General features: G+C 41.6%; 1 protein-coding gene across 6 annotated transcripts in view; it reads right to left on the reverse strand.

Moving 5' to 3' along the window:
• Positions 1 to 503, reverse strand: part of LOC139276015 (interleukin-1 receptor accessory protein-like 1) — a 1,534,993-nt gene extending 1,534,490 nt beyond the window's left edge. For 3 of the 6 annotated variants that reach the window (XM_070893365.1, XM_070893368.1, XM_070893363.1), the window contains exon 1: positions 435 to 503. Coding sequence is in view for 2 of the 6 variants with exons in the window: in XM_070893362.1 (XP_070749463.1) it covers positions 435 to 472 (38 nt within the window). In the remaining 4 variants the exon portion in view is untranslated. The remainder of the gene's footprint in view (positions 1 to 434) is intronic. The other 3 variants (XM_070893362.1, XM_070893361.1, XM_070893366.1) reach the window with 2 other exon arrangements.
• Positions 504 to 18,633: the final 18,130 nt, after the last annotated feature.

Below are 18,633 nucleotides of genomic sequence, written 5' to 3' on the forward strand. Positions count from 1 at the left end.
ATCTTTTTAATTGCAAATATGGTCATTTAATTTGTGCCAGTGTGAGTGAGTTAGGTTTTTTGTTGGGTCAGTTTTTCTTTCCAAAAGGGGGCATTCCCAGCCACTTACACCATTTATGCCAATTTGGCCTGAAAAAAATTGTACTAAACTAACTTAAGACAGCGTATGTGTCCACGTTTGTCTGCACAGAAAGACCTTACTTACAGTTAAGGAATCGGCACAAGAAACTACATTTAAAGCACCACCAAGCACCAAACAAAGCACAAAAATGAATAAGCAATTAATTAACAAATAAAATAGAAGGAACCCTGCCCCTAAAGCACCAAGACCAAAGTAATAAGCAATCAATAAATAACACAAAAAAAAAGAAGGAACCCTGCACCTAAAGCACCAAAATTAATCAGGAATTAACAAATAAAAAATAGAAGTCCTACCTGAGGGAACGCAGCGGGCCGCCGATGAGGGAGCCCATTGGGCCAGGGCTAGGGACGGTGCGCTTCGGCCCCTCCCACACAGCCTGCAGCGCGCGTTTGCAGAAACGGCCTGCCAGGAGCTACTGCACATGCGCGCAGACTGTTTTCAGCGCCGGGATCTGGCTCCGCCCCCAATCCATTGAGCCACGCTACGCCACGACGGAGGAGAGGCTGGGGAGCGGCCAAAACACGGGGGTCTTTTTTCGGCGCGCTTGGAGGCAGACAAAAGCGGCGCAGCTCGAGTGAGGGCACTAGAAAAACAGGTTAGGGAAATTTGGGCCCTATAATTCTCCTGTTTTATTCCAAGGACACTATTAAATACTATTAATAAAAGTGTTCTGTAATTCTGGTCTTTTCTATCATTCTGTGTTGTAATATTCAGCAACAGAAAGTACATATAATACAGATAACACTCATCTATAACCTGCAATGTTAGACATCTGTACACTGCTGCACGTGTTTGTCCTCAGTTTACACTGACAGAAATTCATGTTATTTACTATAACATTGAAACCAAAGCACACATTAGTGGTGTGAACATTGGTTGATTGCTGAAGTAAACTAGAACAAGTCATAGCAAGCAGACAGTCTCAACAACGACAGCTAATGAACAAATAAAAACAGAAAATGCTGGAAACACTCAGGTGGTCAGGCAGCACCTGTGGCGAGAGAGACAGAGTTTAATTTTCAGGTCGATGACCTTTCGTCAGAACTTTACAGCTAATGAAGAATCTGATGAAATTTTACCAAAACTTGCAAAGCAGTGAGAACTTGAATTTCTATTGCACTTTTCATGACCACAGGATGTCCCAAAGCACTTCACAGCCAATCAAATATTTTTGAGGTGTAATCACTGTTATAATGTAAGGCAATGCAGCAGCCAGTTTGTTCTGGCTATGTTGATTGAGATAAAAATATTGGCCAGAAAATCTCCCCTGCTCTTCTTTGAATAATGTCATGTGATCTTTTACATCCACCCTAGAGGACAACCAGTTTAACATCTCATCCAAAAGATGGAGCCTCCAACACAACAGCATTTCCGTACTGTAGCATCAGGCTGGGTTATGCGCTCAAGTCCTTGACTAGGGGTTGAACCCGTGTGCTTGAGTGAGCAGCAAGAGTACTACCACTGAACCAAGGCTATAAATTACTTTAGTATGATAGGTAACAGCAGGTAAAGTATCTGCACAAGTAGATGAAGGAATAAAATTAGTCGTGGATTTCAATTTTCTTTGATGTTAGTCAAGTGGTACTTATTTTATGCATTTTAGGATGAATGAAATCTTTATGAAGATAACAAAATGTAGTGCTTATACTCTATAGAGAGTGACAGACAATGTCGAGACATCATCAGTTCAGCTGGCCTAAGAGACAGACTCCTTCAGTGTATGTTATGGGTGCTAATACATACTCTGACTTTTCAGAATTCTACACACATGGCGTTAGGATGAAATTCCAATTTTAACACTATTACTCAGGTTTATCCTTGTTGTTTGTTCATGTTTCAATAAGAGATTACTGCAGGGGAAATATTTTGCGCTCTATATGTCTCATAAATATTTGTCAATAATGCTAAGCCAGGTGAAGGACTGCTCAATAAATACAAGCAGATATTTGATGTATGAGGTAGCAGATAGTGTCGCTAAGAAACCACCCTTTACAACTTGAACTACAGACCAGCTGGAGGCTGTTTTCTCTACTTCAGTTTACTGCATAAATCACAGAATACATTTCCAAACTGACTCTTGGTGATTGAAGAGCAAATCTCATTAAACTATCTCAGTACATTTTTAGAAAATTATTTAGTGGAAACTTATTATCTTAACAACATTCTTCCATTTTAAAACAAGTCCCAATCATAAATGTGCTGATCAAGCCAACTATATTCAACTCCAGACCTCTTAATCATTACATGTGACTTCCAACATTTTGAAATTGTCTACTTGTATCAAGAAAAAAAGTTAAAAAGAGTATTGTTACCGAAATGGAGGGCCTGTAGTATTTAAAATAATTGGATACAGCGAGGTTATCAAAATTGGTGAACATTTGCTCACCATGAGGCACAATTTGAATTTCAGAAATAAGGTAGACACTATTCCCCTTTTGTTTTTAGACTTTTCAGTATTAATCATCTCTTTTGTTCCTGATTTAAATGTTCTCACAGGTTTACAAGCTGTCTCCTGGTATGTGGCAACTGGCGAGAATGGCAGAGACACACCAGCAATGCAGTAATTGCTTCCCTGGTGGATAAGTGAAGACTGGATTGCTTATCCAGGTCAATCTTTTTGCTCATTTTAGCAGGTGAGCTGAGTGAGGTAAAGGAGAAGGAAGATTCGCCTCCTCATGCAGCTGTTGTTACCCAGGCACATTACACCATGTCTTGAGGCTCGGAGGCAGCTTTCAGTACCAGCAAGTCACCAAGAATTTACATCAAATCTGAATACATTATTTAAAACAGCCCAAAACAGAAGGGAGTTAAAAGCAGTAACACTAGTGTGAATGAATCATTCTCCAGTTTTGAAAGCCGATTTGAACTCAGGGTGTGAACTGAGCAAGCAGGGGGCAGGGCCAGTGTGGAACCCCCATGAAAACATTGGCGTGAGGGCCAGGCAATTTTAACTTCTGACCTAATTTCCATTTGACTGACGGGCTGCTGTCCCGATCATGTTGGGAATTTGGCAGCCCGCCCATCTGCTGTTTCCAAGTTTCAGCGGGACTCCGGAAGCCTATTTAAAGTGGAAATGCACCTCTTAAAGCAAGGTTGCATCCCCTGCTTACATTTTTCATTTCTGTAATCTTGAGGACATCCTGGCTGCTGCAGTGAGTAGAATGTTTGCCCCCGGGTGTTCCGATGTCTCCCTGGAGGTCACAGTGGACAAAGTCTGGGCAAGGGGGAAGCAACTGTTCCCCAGAAGCTGAAAGAATATCCCCAAGGTCTTAATGATGCAGATGTGGGTGAGAGTCAGTGTCAACAGCAACACCCCCCAGGACAGCAAGAGGTTCAATGACCTCATAAAAGCAGCAAGAGCCAGTACAATTCTTCATCTCTCCAGCTCACTCAACAGCAACCGACAACAGTCTTTTCACCCCCTTCCCTAACAATCAACAATTTCCTCCCGTCTATTACATCCTTCAGCATGCAATCACAAGGACACGCTGCAACACCTCTCTTTCTCATTCCAAACACCTTCACCTCTTCCTTCCTTCTCATCACACTAACATTCTTTCCACACATACTACCACTTACAAAGCTACCAACTCCAACCAGCACTTTTTCCTCACATCACACTACACACACTAGGTTTTACATTTCACACCTCTGCATCCTCATTTCATCTTACTTCTTCTCCACCACGAGCCTGATATGCCCAAGCTCTAAACATCTCCACTTAACTTTTCAACAGTTACTCACTAACTCTCACTCTGGCTTTCTTCAGGACAAGGAAACGCATAATGAAAGTGAAAGGAACAAGATAGGGTGGGAGGGTTGTGGGGGGGGGGGGGAGCAGAGTCATCAACATTATAGCCCTTATCCAGGTAGAGTAGGACACCCTAAAGATCAGTAGCCCAGGCAGAGCCATCAGCACTGAGGAAGGCAAGGCTGGCAGCTTACCTCAGCTGGGTGTCCTGCTTGTAACTTCTAACCCTTCATTCACTGCAGACTTCATGTTGTATTCTCAGGACACCAATCCTGTCAGGTTTTACTGGTGGGTTGGGCACTGGGCAGGACTGCTGCAATTGAGTTAAAATCATGTTGGGGTCCGGATGATGTCACTGGAGTGTCACGTTTACAATTTAATAAGGCCTCTGTCTGTGGTGGCACCTCTCCAGTGTCATAAACAGCGCAGTTAAAATGCCGGCGGGAGGAACAAATCAGGAATGCAACGAGAAGTGCCTGATGGCCATTTTAACCACCCTCCTGCCCTGTTTCCACCGGGTGGGCAAGGTTAAAATTGGGCTATTGATGTTTATTATGTTTATGTTATCTGAACTCAATGGTGTTAATGCTTTTCAACTTACTCCTCCGTATCCATATTTTTAAAAATAGATAAATTATTATACCTCAAAAGCTTTTAGCTCCTCTTTTAACCATTTCTTTCAGATTCATTCACCTCATTATTTTAGAAATTGGTACTATATTGTGTCCCTGTGATAAAGACTATCAACAGAACATGCTCAGCATCCTCCTGCTTGATGGTCCAAATGTGAATGAGCCATTACATGTTGAGTAAAGAATAGTTTTCCTTTTTGTTTTCACAAATCAGTATTGCTTTGTATTTATTTCTGCTACTTTTATACTTCTGTTTATCCTTATATTGTCTGAGAATATAATGTGATCAAATAACTGGTGAGGTATTTTTATACACATTTTATTGGAAGAACATTATGTACATTGTGCATGCAGTGATGAACTTTGGTGAATTTTACACCAGCAGCATGGATTGCAATCCATTGTGTTAGCTTATTTAAAATTGTATGATACTGGTGTGACGATTTCTTGTCTTGATATATGCCAGTACTTCGTAAATGTAAAGCTGAACATTTATTTATGTTGATTTCCTTATCTGAGACACTTATGAATATTGACAAAATATGGATAAAGCACTCCCAATCCAAAATCTAGTCGCAGATAGAAATCAAACTGAGCACTGCTAATTAGATTACTGCTCCAGACACTAAACTCATTTCATTGAGGTCATTCTTCCTCTTTGAAAGTTGAAAGATTTTTTTTCCTCAGAGAAGCTTTGCATTAACTCTCCCTTCTGAGCTTCCTTTAAACACATATTGATTTTCAACAACCAATGGAGCTGGTGCTCTGAGCTTTAGGACCAGTATTGTCGCTGTGCATCAGGCACCAGTTCCCTGAATTGTGGAGTGCTGAGGCTTGAGGCTGTTTTGCTGTCCAATTACAATGTGACCCAGATGCACTTGTTATGAGCTGGCTCTTGAAACCCTGAGTTTATGTTAATTAGGTGATGTTCCCATACCACGTTGGGAGTGTCGGACCAGTGTTCCAGAAACTCAACAGCCATTCACAATGATTGGTGACTGGATTGGCTTCCCTTCAATTGGGCCCTTGTGGTTAAAGGTGTATTGCTGGTTTTCAGATTTCTATATAGCTGCGCGTCATTCACTGCTTCTGTGCTAAATTGCTGCGAGAAAGAAAGTTAGGAAAATATAGTAAAGCCTTATTGACAGCTTCTTAAAGCTGCACTGTATTTGGTATCTCTGCCTGTTTCCCCAGGGAACAGTAATTGTTCGCTGCTTTGACAAGAACTATGGGCATCCCGATCGACATATCTCTTTCCATTTGCAGGTTTTGGAGAAAGAAAAGGATCACAGGAAGTCGGGCAGACAAGTGCCTGCTTACTCCTCAAGGGATCAATAAGGACTCATCCTTAAGCCAACTGATGTGCATTCAGACTTAGACATTTGTACCTGGTCATGTCAGGCAAATTCGATATGCAGATGGTGGCTGATGTGCAATGGGCTACTACATATTAAAAAAATTGGAACACCTGTGAACTTATCCTTTTTTGGCATGGAAGAAAGTCTGCCTCGTTTCGAGGGACTGCCTATGATGATAATGATATGCGGAAACTAAGCTACCTCAAATGATCTGATCCTGAACTTTGCCCATTTCTGGAGCCAACCCTGCAAACTACATCAACAACAAAGATGGTCAATCTCAGCCAAAGTGACTGCAGCCTTGGACCTTAATGTAATTCCTAGCAACTGCAGGCGGTTTACCAAAATCACCCAACCTGCACTGCATTCTTGCATCATGCAGGTCATAACTGCCTTGTTCGTCCGGATCCTAGATCATTCATCAGAACATAAGAACATAAGAAATAGGAGCAGGAGTAGGCCCACCACCGATGACAACCCTCTCATGAACAGAAAGCGATTCTATTTCATCAGTGGCTGCTCCACTGTGACAAATGCACTTAATTATGCACATTATTGCCTGTTGTCCTAAAGTTTGCCATAGTTCAATTATTCACAACAATCCATGTGCCATTATTTTTTTCAGGGATGATATCCAAGATGATTGCAGTCTATTGCACTTTACTTAGCTTTGCTCTGCAAAGGGTCCTGACTTTGGAGCAGGCAGCATCAACCAATCACAGAATATGGTCCTGACCAAGAGCTCTCAGGACATAGTACGGTATGATTGATCCCAGATTTTATTTACACTGGGTGTAGTGCAGGCATATTCAGTGTATTTTACTCCAGCACTTTCTGTTTGTGACAAGGTATGGTGTGTGCCTTCTATGTCCTAACCATATGCTCCTCCTAAGTGTTTCCCCAGGGATCTACCTCTAGGAATGCAGGTGGCCCAGTACCTCCTTGTGCTTGATCTGTAAATGGCCCTGGAATGACAGATGCCACAATTATTGGCATGAAGGCTGTTTAGGCCTGCATGCATTGTGATACATCAGTACTCATTTGAATGGAGTGAATGAACATTATATACATTACCTCAGAGACATCTCCAACCTCCGTGCCAGCTACAGCTACAGTATGTCCAGGGATGAAGTCCTTACGTTATGACTAAGCTTTACTGATTCCAGACTATGGGGATAGACTGCCGAGACAGAAATAGAAGTAGTGGTGACCTTCATATGGCACTCTATGGTCGAGGTTAGCTGTCTTCATCTTTGCAGAATAAATCATAGTTCTGCAATTGGCTCCATACTGACTTGGAGCCTGTGGAGACAATTGCATTCACTAACTTAAAAATCAGTCCTTTTACATTGGGCTAAATCCTGATCCATCTGAGCCAGGAAAATTGATCACCAACTGGGTATTACTGGTCAGGGGTTAAAGATGAAGGACTAAAGGATAGCCAACATGATGCCATTGGTCAAACATGAATCAGAGAATTATAGCTCAGTTAGCTGCAGTGGGGAGAACGGTTGTGAAGATTTTAGAGGCAAATGTCCATCTTAGGAATATGACGTTTTTTCAGGACTAATCAGCTTGGTTTATGTAGTAATAGATTTTTAATCGACTGGATTGTTATAGTAACTAAAACTGAAAGATGAGAGCTATCCCTACATTATAATAAAGCTGGATTATCAGAGATGTTTTGTGAAGATGGATAATCAAGGGTTAGCACTGCAAGTACTAACAAAAATGACAATGACAAAATGTTTTAGCCATGAGCTCCTTCCAGTAAATTACAGAAGACTTTGGAATGCATCAATGATGTTGTGAAGCACCACTGCATTAACCAGGCGAATTCTGATAGACTGATGAATACATTAAAATCAACAATGATAAAAGAGCATTTGAAAAGGCTGACTGTTTTTCTATCGGACGATGAGGCATCCATAGGGTACATGATGCAATTGGTTGTTCCTATGTAGGTAGCAAGTATCTATGTAACATCGTGGGAGCTTCAGTAACAGGATACCAATTAATCTGTGGTAGCCACCAAAGAATTCTGGTTTCTAGAGAGTGCCAGGATCCCCATATCGCCAAGCAATCATGGGTTTCCCATTAATTCCAGAGAGAAGACATTTGAAACATGGTTTGTGACACTATCACACAACCCTGTACCTCTACCCCTCCCAGCAAAGAGCATAAAACACAATGCATTTGAGATGTAGGAACACAATTGAACTGATATATGACAAAGTCAAACAATGGACTGCACCATGGATGCTTCATAATAAGCCCCAGAAAGGTTTACCAGAATGGTAGTGATGTGTTACGTACTGCACAATGTAGGCATGAAAAGAGCCATACGTGGATGATGAGCAACAAGAACCTATGGCACAGAAGATTTGTTTTATGGTTTTATGCAAAGCTTAGCTGAATGTAGAGTACCTTGCCTGCAGAAAGAATATGATTACAATTCAACTAGCTGAACAAGCACTCACTGTCCACAGCTGGTGCCATAACACCTAATCAGGGAAATTAAATTAATGGATACATATGATTTATTTGAGCCACTCACAAGCACACCTGAATTTTGTAAACCAGTGAACTTAGAGAAAATTATCTTCAGAACTTTCTGTATGAAGTCATTAGGAAGAATTCTTGGGAACTGAATTTGAAGAATTGTAGCTTCTAAATCTTAAATGCAAGGTTATGAAAGTTTATTAGATTAACAGCAATTTGGATAGCTAAGGTCTTTCAAATTTTAAACAGCCACAGGAAACACATCCTTATTGATCTCAGATCTGTTAGAAATAACCTCTTTACGGCTATCTCTGGTCACTTTAAATAATCAGGTTCGAGTGCAAACCAATATAGTGGTATATTGGGCCAAAAATTGAAGTCGAATGCCTCAGACACCCCCAAAAAATCTGAATGTACCTGATGGACCCACTTCAAAGAACACTTCAGATCCGAGGCCTAGATGCGCAGCCCAGCGCATAGGCCCACGCGCGGGATCACATGGGCTGGACCACCAATCACAATGTAGTATTCTCATTGATACTAAAACAAATAAAACACAAACATAAATAAAAAAACACTTCACTTTTTTTTAAAGTAGAGGGGACCACCATTTTTGATAATGCCCGCCTTTCCTTTTGGAGTGGTGCACATGCAATCCCATACCGACCAGCGCCGACCCCTTTCCGAAATTGCCCTGCGGGAAATTGACCTTTTCTGAAATTGCCCTGTGCAAGCGGCGCTGCCACTGACAGCTCTTTCTGTCGGTACCCTTTCTGTGGCTTGGCGGCACAGCCGCCCTTAAAGGGGAGGTGGCACTGCCGGCGATTCCATGTTTTTTTTTTGTTAGCCGACTGCCAGGTCAGACCGACAATTATGCCTACAGGTTCAGCCGGACCGCCAACAGGCAGCCTGGCACACCATCCTGGGTGCCAGGCTGAAACCCTCCCTGTTGGCCCAGTGTTTGCCACTTAAGAATTCACAGCAGTCCTCCCCTTTAACTGAAGGGAAGGGATGGGACGTTGTGATGCGCCGACGCTGATGACTTGGAGTGTCGGCCACTCTGCCTCTACTTCCGCCCCGCTAGTGTCGGCCACTCGGACCCAACCTCACTTCCGCCCCGATGATGAGACTACTTCCACCCTGATCAAAAAAAACCCACCAAGACATGAATTTCTCCAGATTGTCTGCCTCATGCATTAGGACAGATGGAACCCTTCAAAAGCGATAGGTGCGAGTCATTTCGGGCCCTAAATGTTTCAGAGAAAAAATGATTTTTTGCAAAAAATGTTTAAATGTTTTTTAAAATGTTTTGATAGTGTTAAAAATAGAATTACCTTTCATAGACAGGGTTTTTAATATAAAAATAAGAACATTTATTTTTCTATCAAAACTCTTACGCTGGTAAAAGCAGGCATTACACCTGCTTTTACCAGGTGTAAGAGTTTGAAGGAAATTCGCTGGGCAAAACTCTCTGCCAACGAAGACCCTTCTCATGACAGATCACAAGTTCAGGTGCACGCGCTTTAGACGCCTAAAGCTGGAACTTGTGAGGCCTCTTCGGGCACGTGCGCACATCGTACGCACCCGGAGAGGTCAGAATTTCAGGGTCATTGTATTTAATCAGAGTTTAAGATGAAACATAACACATTAGTTACACAGCAAAAACATATGACCCCTCAGGAATGCCAGGCTGCTGGCCCGGCTGACAAACGGCTGATACTGATTCGATTGGACAGACGGTTGGCACACGTGAGCAATTCTCTGAGAGGCTTCTCTTCCTTTTGTCTATCACCTCCTTCTCTCTCTCTTCCACTGTCTGTGAGGGCAAGCTTTCAGGAGGTCACTATTATTCTATTTTTAGGGATGGGTCTCAAACGGGATATTGACAAGACCTTTTGGCCTATAGAGGTTCCCATAAAACTCAATACCCAATGGGACTTCGAGTTCTTTGCCTTGATTTTTGAAACAAAGCTCATCCTAAAGATATCTCGTGACCTTGTTCACATGGTCCTTCCTTTGGAATTCATCTTACCTCTCTCATCCCTATCCTCTTGGGTACCATCAGTACAAGGTTTAGTCCTCTACCCTTTCAACTATGAAGCCAAAATCAGAGCTTTCTCACTTCAACAGGTCATTACCTCTTTTATGACTGAGCAAACTGCATTGTGTTTATGCTAACTTCCCCACCTTCCTTTCATTATCTTCACAAGAAGTAGTTAAGCTAACTTCAATTCCTACCTTAGCATTTTACATAAAATACATACACAATTTCCACGCCTTAACTTAAAAACAACAGATAATCGCTTAGCAACAGGGACATTGTATACAGTACTATACCTTCCACAGGAAACCAAAACATTACCACTTCTAAGCATCTATCTAGTCTGAGGGGACTTGTCATCTCCAATTTGAACATAATCATTGAAACACTGTATTCTTCCTATCACAGTTTTAATCACAGGATCATATACATTTATAGGCATCTTCATTTTCTAACAGATCACCAATAGGTCACTATCACATACCCAAAACATTAGGACTTAAACGTATATTGGACAGGTTACCACACGACCAACTGCAAAAAATTTATCTCTGGTGCTAGCCACAGGTGTAGATCACCAAAACATGTTTTTTAATATTGGATGCCAAACATTGGAACAGTAGTGGACCATTCAGCCCCTCAAGCCTATTCCGCCATTCAATGAGATCATGGCTGATCTGCGACCTAACTCCATATCCCTTAATACCTTTGGTTAAAATTCAAATGCAGCTGACATCCCGACCCGATCTCACTGACTGCAATTTTAAATTACAGGCACCAAGGACAGCCACCCGAAGCTGGTGGGGTCCTTCTTTAAATAAGCAGATTGGGTTCTAATGATATAATTGGGATCCAGCTATCATTTTAATGTTGGCCGGAGCGGGGAAGTGGCTGCGGTTTTCCCAGCAAGCTGACGTTAGTAGGAAGAAGATCAGCAGGGTAAGAGAGCCCTCATAGTGAGTATATTTCTTTCTTTTTGTGAGGCCAGGAGGAGCTTCACTCCAACTCTTCCCCCCCCTCCCCCCCCCCTTCAAAAACCGTTGAACATCCCAAAATCCACCTTCCCAGCACTTGCCTCGGACCTGGCCAGTGGCCACTGAGACACCGCTTCCTGCCGACTTTCTGGGTTTTTGTCTCAGGATGTTGGCCAATGGCATGTTTAAATTGGATGAGCCTCCCACTGGCTCACTAGGCTGGTTTCCCGCCTGGGAGTTAAAATTCCCCTCTGTCTATTCAAGTTCTTAATGGTAGCTTCTTAGAGCAGCTCCTTTTTAATCCATGAATTTTCAACTAGTCATTTTATCATACAGACTCTACACCATTAATTTTCTAAATTTCTTTTTGTGTAAGGTTTGAGTGGTACGTTTTATTCACATAACTCAAGATGACTGAAAGGCTAATTTTAGCAGCAAGGTGCTTTTTACTACAGAACTGATCAATAAATTAAATGGATTAATTAAGTTCTGCTGTCAGGCCCAAGGACTGTCAGTTGATTCAAACATTCCAGATAGCTATTTATCAGAATATGAAACTGTAATAACCTTTGTACTTGCTCTATAATGTCTGACTGGGTATATTTGAGTTGTGATGGTGCATATTTTTACAAGAGGAAAAGAACCTATTAGCTGGGAAAAATTCATCTTACTGATTATATTATTGCCAGACTCTTTCACTTTAGCACATGGCATTATAACTGCAACAAGAAAAACAACAACTTTTATTTATAGAACGTTTAATGCAAAAAAAAGTCTCAAGACACCACAAATTGAATTCAATGGAAAATTAATCGTTACCCCATCCACCAGCTTAAACATCCACTCCCTCCACCACTGGAGCACTGCTGCAGCTGGTCAAGGCTTCTTTGGCAGCACCTCTCAAACCCGTGACCTCCACCACCTAGAAGACCAAGGAGAGCAGGTGCATTGGAACACCATCACCTCCAAGTTTCGCTGCAAGTCAAATACTATCCTGAGGTGAGCATATGGCGCCTTGTTTCATTGTTGCTGGACTAAATTCCTGGAACTTGCAGCATAGTAGGGGTACCATGACCACATGATCTATAGCAGTTCAAGAAGGCGGCCCAACCACCAATTTCTCAGGGGTACTAGGAATGGGCAATGAATACTGGCCTTGCTAACGATGCCCACATCTCAAGAGTGAATTACAAGTATATATTATTCATGGCTTACAAGAATGAACATAGTGATTGATATATTGTGTGTATGAAACAGTTGATTTGTTTTTGTAGTCATCCTCGTACAGATAATATGAAACTGATACAAATCTAAGTATGCATGTGTACCAGTTAAACTGGTCAATTTAGAAAAAAGCCGGAATCTTCAACTGAGTAATATTCCATCACCAAGAATCATGATCAACAAATGGTTTATAGAGGCTATTAAATAGTTTAGCAAAAACTGAATAATCCATAACATTGAGTGCTTTAGAAATAGGTTCTCAGTGAACTTCAACGACTGAACTCATGCATCAGATTTGTCTTATTTACACAGCTGACTGGATGAAACTAAATCAGTTAACCTTTGTGTACTGTTTGATCTCTGGTACACTGCATCTGCTTTATTAATAATTGATAGCTCCCTTACAACAGATTATCACTTTTTTTGTGAATATTTACACACTATAATGAAGCTGTATTTGGAAAAATATTTTGTAGTTTGAATAAAATAAAGTCTAATATAGGGAAGGTTGAATTAATGGAAAGGAGACATAAGTTTCTCATTAGTTTGTAGCATTCAACTTAATTATTTTATTAAATTACAGGCAGTTGAGGTTTGTCACAAATATGTGGAGATGAATTGGATTTTGATTATTTAATATTCAGAAATAATTGAATCAAAACACAAAATCTTTAAAATAAGTGGGAAGTTTTAAAATATTCTTTTGAATCTGTTCCAACTCCAACTGAAAATATGCTATATGCAACATTTAAAAAATGGAGTAACCATGTTTTTGAAGAAATGAGAATCTTGACATTCTAACCATTAGAAGTTGAACTTCACATTAACTTCAGATTTATTTAGAAATGTTCATGTCAGAATGACGGATCAAAATGGTTCCTTAGAGAATTGTCAGTTCTTTTTGCCCATTGGGAAGAGCTCTAATAAATTTTGAAAACATGGGTATTGAAAAAAAATTTAAATCATATAAGTTAAAATGTTATTTTTTCAGACTGGCATGGTAGTGTGAAGTGTAGGATAATAGGAGAAATGGTGTCAGGAAATATGTGAATATCCAGGGCCCGAAATTTGTGCTCAATTCTTGGCGGTCTCGCAGTGTTCGGTCAATCTTCACCGCCCATACCGCTGGGGTGGAGTGCTGGCAACAATGGTCCGGATGGACCTAAGCGGTGCATCAGTGGAGTGCGATGGACGGTCTGCTCCGGCGGTGCAGGGTAAGTTGTCTGGGACTCGGGACCCTTTGGGTCCAAGTTCTGCGCACGTGCACTTTTCCATCGACCTCCGTTCCCCCCCGACCCCCGCCCTGAGAAGAGCAAGTCGGAGGCCAACGTCTGATCGAAGGTAAGCGTCACTAGGTACATTTAGATTTTTAATTGTTTTATGCAGTGTTTTTGATTTATTTATATTAATATTGTTAATTATTTATTTATTTTTGTGTTTCTCTGGGGTGGGATTAGATCTCTCTGGGGGTGGGGGGGGGGGGAGGACTAGATCGCTGGGGAGATTAGATCGCTGGGGAGATTAGATCTCTGGGGGAGAACTAGATCGCTGGGGAGATTAGATTTCTCAGGGGGATTAGATCTCTGCGGGGGGTGGAGAGGACTAGATTGCTGGGCGGGGGGGGGGAGGACTATATCTCTTGGGGGGGGAGGGGAGAGAAATAGATCGCTGGGAGGAGGAATAGGTCGCTGGGGGGGATTGGGGGGGGGGGGGGGGATTGGGGGGGGGGGGGGGGGAAGGAACATTGTAGTTTACATACTGCCGACATACCATCGTCATAAAACCACCTTTTTTCAGATGGTGTGCAGCTCTGGTGGTATATCGGCGGTATGCTCCAAATGTTGGACTTTTGGGCAGTCGATAGGATGCTTCGTGTGGGCGGATGGTATGCATACCGCCCAGCAGTATGCCGTTGATGAATTTCCCGCCGGGCGGTATGTGAGCAGTATGTCAGTATTTTTTGATCAATTTCGCGATTTTGGGTGGCGGTCCGCGGGCGTTATGCGGTGGTATGTCCACCAATTTTGGCCCCCATGTGTCAACCTCTCTAAACTGAAATCAAGATATTTCAGATATTTGGTCGGGGTATTTGATAAAAAGGGTGCGTGCGTTTATAAATTATGGACCTGTTGCAAGATTAATTAATTCTGTAACATAATATAATATTCTTGAGAATTAAGTTCTTACTCATTAATACATCTCAATGAAAAGCACTCAAAACTCACGTACACTTGAATGCACGAGCCCTAATTTTTTCTGCTGTGTTTCGTGGATTTCGGCATGTTCACGCCCTTCATGTATTTGAATGCCGAATCTCTCAGTGAGGTACCAGTGTAGCGAAGCTTGTGGTCGAGCAGGGCAACTTTTTGATTTCTGTTTTTAACTGCGCAAGTGTGGACGCCGAAAGTTGTTGTCCAATTTACTCCCCAAATAATGGTGAGCCTTGATAACCTCACTCTGTTCCGACCGCAAAATCCGGGCCAGGAGTGTCCTCCTCTGTTTCACGTATGAATAGTGTCAGCCGCAGTGGACTCAGAACAGACCCTTGCACCAGTTGCTGTCCCCCAAAGAAAGCTTTCTTTATTTATTGTCACGATCTACCTACTTTTTCCTTTTTTCACAGAAAACTCTGCCATTTTTCCTCTCCCTTCCTTTCCTGAAGATGTTGACTTGTTGTCCTGGTGTTGCTCCACAGGTGCTGAGTGCTCTCCAGTGTCTCGCCCAAGCGACCACTCTTCATGACAGCAAGCAATTTGATCACTACGTCTGTCCTCGCCCAAATATCCATGCACATGCATGTCCAGTTGGAGTGAGCAATCAGCAGCTGGAAGCCTAGCCAATATTCTGTACCTCCCTGGTCCATATCGCTCAGTGAATTTATCCACTGAGTAACTGAGCCACAACAAACCAGCTAGGTCCCAAGTTCTAAATCCGGTCTGTGCTGACTTAGCTGTCTACAATTTGTCATCTATTGCCAAACCAATTTTAATGATCTTGCCAGGCGTTTTTATCATCTGTTTAAACCTCACATGTGGAACTTTAGCAAATGCCTTCTGAAAATCCAAGTATCCGATATCCACAGGGTAGCCTTCATCCAAAGAAAACTAATTGGTTATCACTCAGCCGAACCCTAAACAAGTCACTGCAAGTTTAGTACTGCTGCAATACTTAACTGGTAATGATTTTCGGCAGCTTGGCTACTTCTCGATCAGCATTAGGTTATGCTTCGTGCAGTTTAATGGCGCCACTTCAGATCACACATATATCATTTACAAATACATCAGCAGAGTAAAAAGAAAGACTTGAATGTATATAGCGCCTTTCACGACCTCAGGACGTCTCAAAGCGCTTTACAGCCACTGAAGTACTTTTGAAGTGTAGTCACTGTTGTAATGTAGGAAGCGGAGCAACCAATTTTGCGCACAATAAGCTCCCACAAACAGCAATGTGATAACGACCAGATCATCTATTTGTTCAAATCAACATATTTCATAACCGACAGGAATGTATTTGTTACTTTGTTTCTTTTAAAAAAAAGTGACAGAAATAGAGATTGATTCATACAGATGATTCCTCTTCTCCTTTCCTTGTCCTTTGAATAAATCAGGATAGTAATGGTGAATGCTATGATAGAAACAGTATCACAAAACTATAATACAGCTGCTCTTAATTCAGATTTAAAAGGCCTATTCTGGGAATTACAGGTGTGATAGCATAATATATGGGATCAAAAAGTGAACAGAGGATCTACTAGGTAGTAACCTCGAGAGAGAGTAGTTAGCAATAGAAGTGTACAATAAAAGGCGGTTTGGGTACTGCTCGTACCAGGTGAATATCCACCTACTGCTGAGATGCATATTCAGATGTAAAACCTCCAAAGAGATATGAAGTCATTTCTCCCTGATGCTCAAAGACAATGAAGCAATAACTCGGGTATTTAACATTCTGCTCTTGAAATTTGATTGTACAGCGCCCAGTTTTTGGATGAGAAACTGACACCGATAGATCCAATATGTCATGCACTCGCAATCTGCGCTGGATGTGCACCATACGCCACATTGGTTAGGACTGTGGTCAGTTTTCTCGGACACACAGAAGCCAAATCGCTGACACCCAAAATATAAGTGCAAGATTTTATACTTTCCTGATGTGGAACCAGAATGGAGTGCTCCTCCTGGCTCTACATTAAAACTCATCCACATCTAAATGATATCACCTCCCATCCTCGCCGACTCATCTACTGCCCTTAGCCAGCGTTACAAATGGCCAATTTTGTCTGCCTCCCACGACTGGCAAACTGCTTCTGGTGCTGTGACAGATACGCACTGCTCGCCAGTAATATACAAATAATACGAGCGGACTGATTTCCTTGCACTTGGTTCACATTTGGATTTGGGCGTGATCCAATTTCATCGCCTTCATTCTACATTATTCAACCTCAATCAGCTAGAAATGACAATCATGTGGTGCAGGACTAGACCATATTCAGTATAGTACTTGATCATATATATCTAAAGCTGTGCTTATGACCTTCAAACGTTTTCTTAAATCGGTATTCATTCAACCATTTTAACGGAGTTAATCAAAATAGCATTAACCATTTTTGATCCAGAGTTTATTCTGCATGATGACTCCCAGGGAAAGAATCTTCTAATCTCTAATCTAGCTTGAGAGTTCCAATTTGATACTCATGTCGTCTGGTTCTATGATCTCAGTTTAAGTTAAATATTATTTATGATTTTCAAGTCGCATTTCAATCTTTTCTCCAAGGGGAAAAAAGGGGAATTCTGTTTAGGTTATCTTTACAACCTCGAGTTTTAAGTCCAATGTTGCTCTTTTCCAATTCATCAATGGAGGTAATTTTAATTTAACCTGCTTGGCGGCTAACTCCCAGGATTGGATCAGGCGCCTGTTTTACATCACCCAATTTTATTTTCCATTGACTTCACTCAATGGTAATTGGAGTGAGAGCTGGTGAAAGAGATCCCATTTTGTTTTCCTGGCCTTCAGTCACATATTCTGTGTCAATGGGACCACTCCCATTGACGCCCGATATGATCTTCTCAGACAGTAGGTTAAATTAAATGACCCCAATATCTCTTGAAGGTAGGTCGTTCAAAATTGCAAACAATATTACAAGTATGACAATGAATATGATATACAAAATTATAGTAACATTTTCTCATCATAAAATGCACTTCAGTACTTGATCAAAATTGTTGACAACAGACTTCCATTAACTAATTACTTTCAATGAATGATTGATTAATAATCATACCATTATCTTTTTCCTCTGAGTATTTCTCTATTGTGGAAAGCGAATGTATTAATGTCCAAAATATTACATTTAACTATATAAAATGTCACCCATCATTCTGTAGTATAATTAATCGTTTGTTAGTCAAGATCATTTGTATGCGATCAATTTCCCTTATTTCGGTCACCTAGAAAAGGAGTTAATTTCATCAGCAAATCTGATGATATTTTTAAAGTATTCTCCTCCATAACCTATGAGATAATTTTGTACGGCTCTGCTCACGCTGTGGAGAATGGTGTGCGGATTGCAAAATTAGTCCTATAGTTTAACAATTTATAGTCTGCTCTTCTGTCTAGCTGGACTCCATGAACTTGAAATTGGTTACCGGTGTGAACTGGGCACAGGGATCTATCCCTTGGCCATAGAAGAAGAGTGGTAGGTGTGTGGGGAGGGTAATGGGAGGCAGTGACCAGGAGAGGCAAGAGGGCAATGATTGACACACTCACTCACACAATCGAAAGTGGGGTGAGTGATAGCCGGCCGAGGCATGTGGTTTTAATGTGGAGCTGGGATGCACACTTTTTTATCTCCGGGCTCCATATTCAAGTAAGTATTTTTTTTAAAACATACCTGTTTGGTGGCGCCCTGCAGTGGTCTCGAAGATCTGCCGGTTAGGCTGCATGTAGACTATGTTTTCCAGCGCCGGCTGCGTTCAGGTCAGCCCAATTTTACAGATATTAGACCCTGAATTTG

Source organism: Pristiophorus japonicus, chromosome 11 (genome assembly GCF_044704955.1).
Source record: "Pristiophorus japonicus isolate sPriJap1 chromosome 11, sPriJap1.hap1, whole genome shotgun sequence".
Classification (NCBI taxonomy): Eukaryota; Metazoa; Chordata; class Chondrichthyes; family Pristiophoridae; genus Pristiophorus; species Pristiophorus japonicus.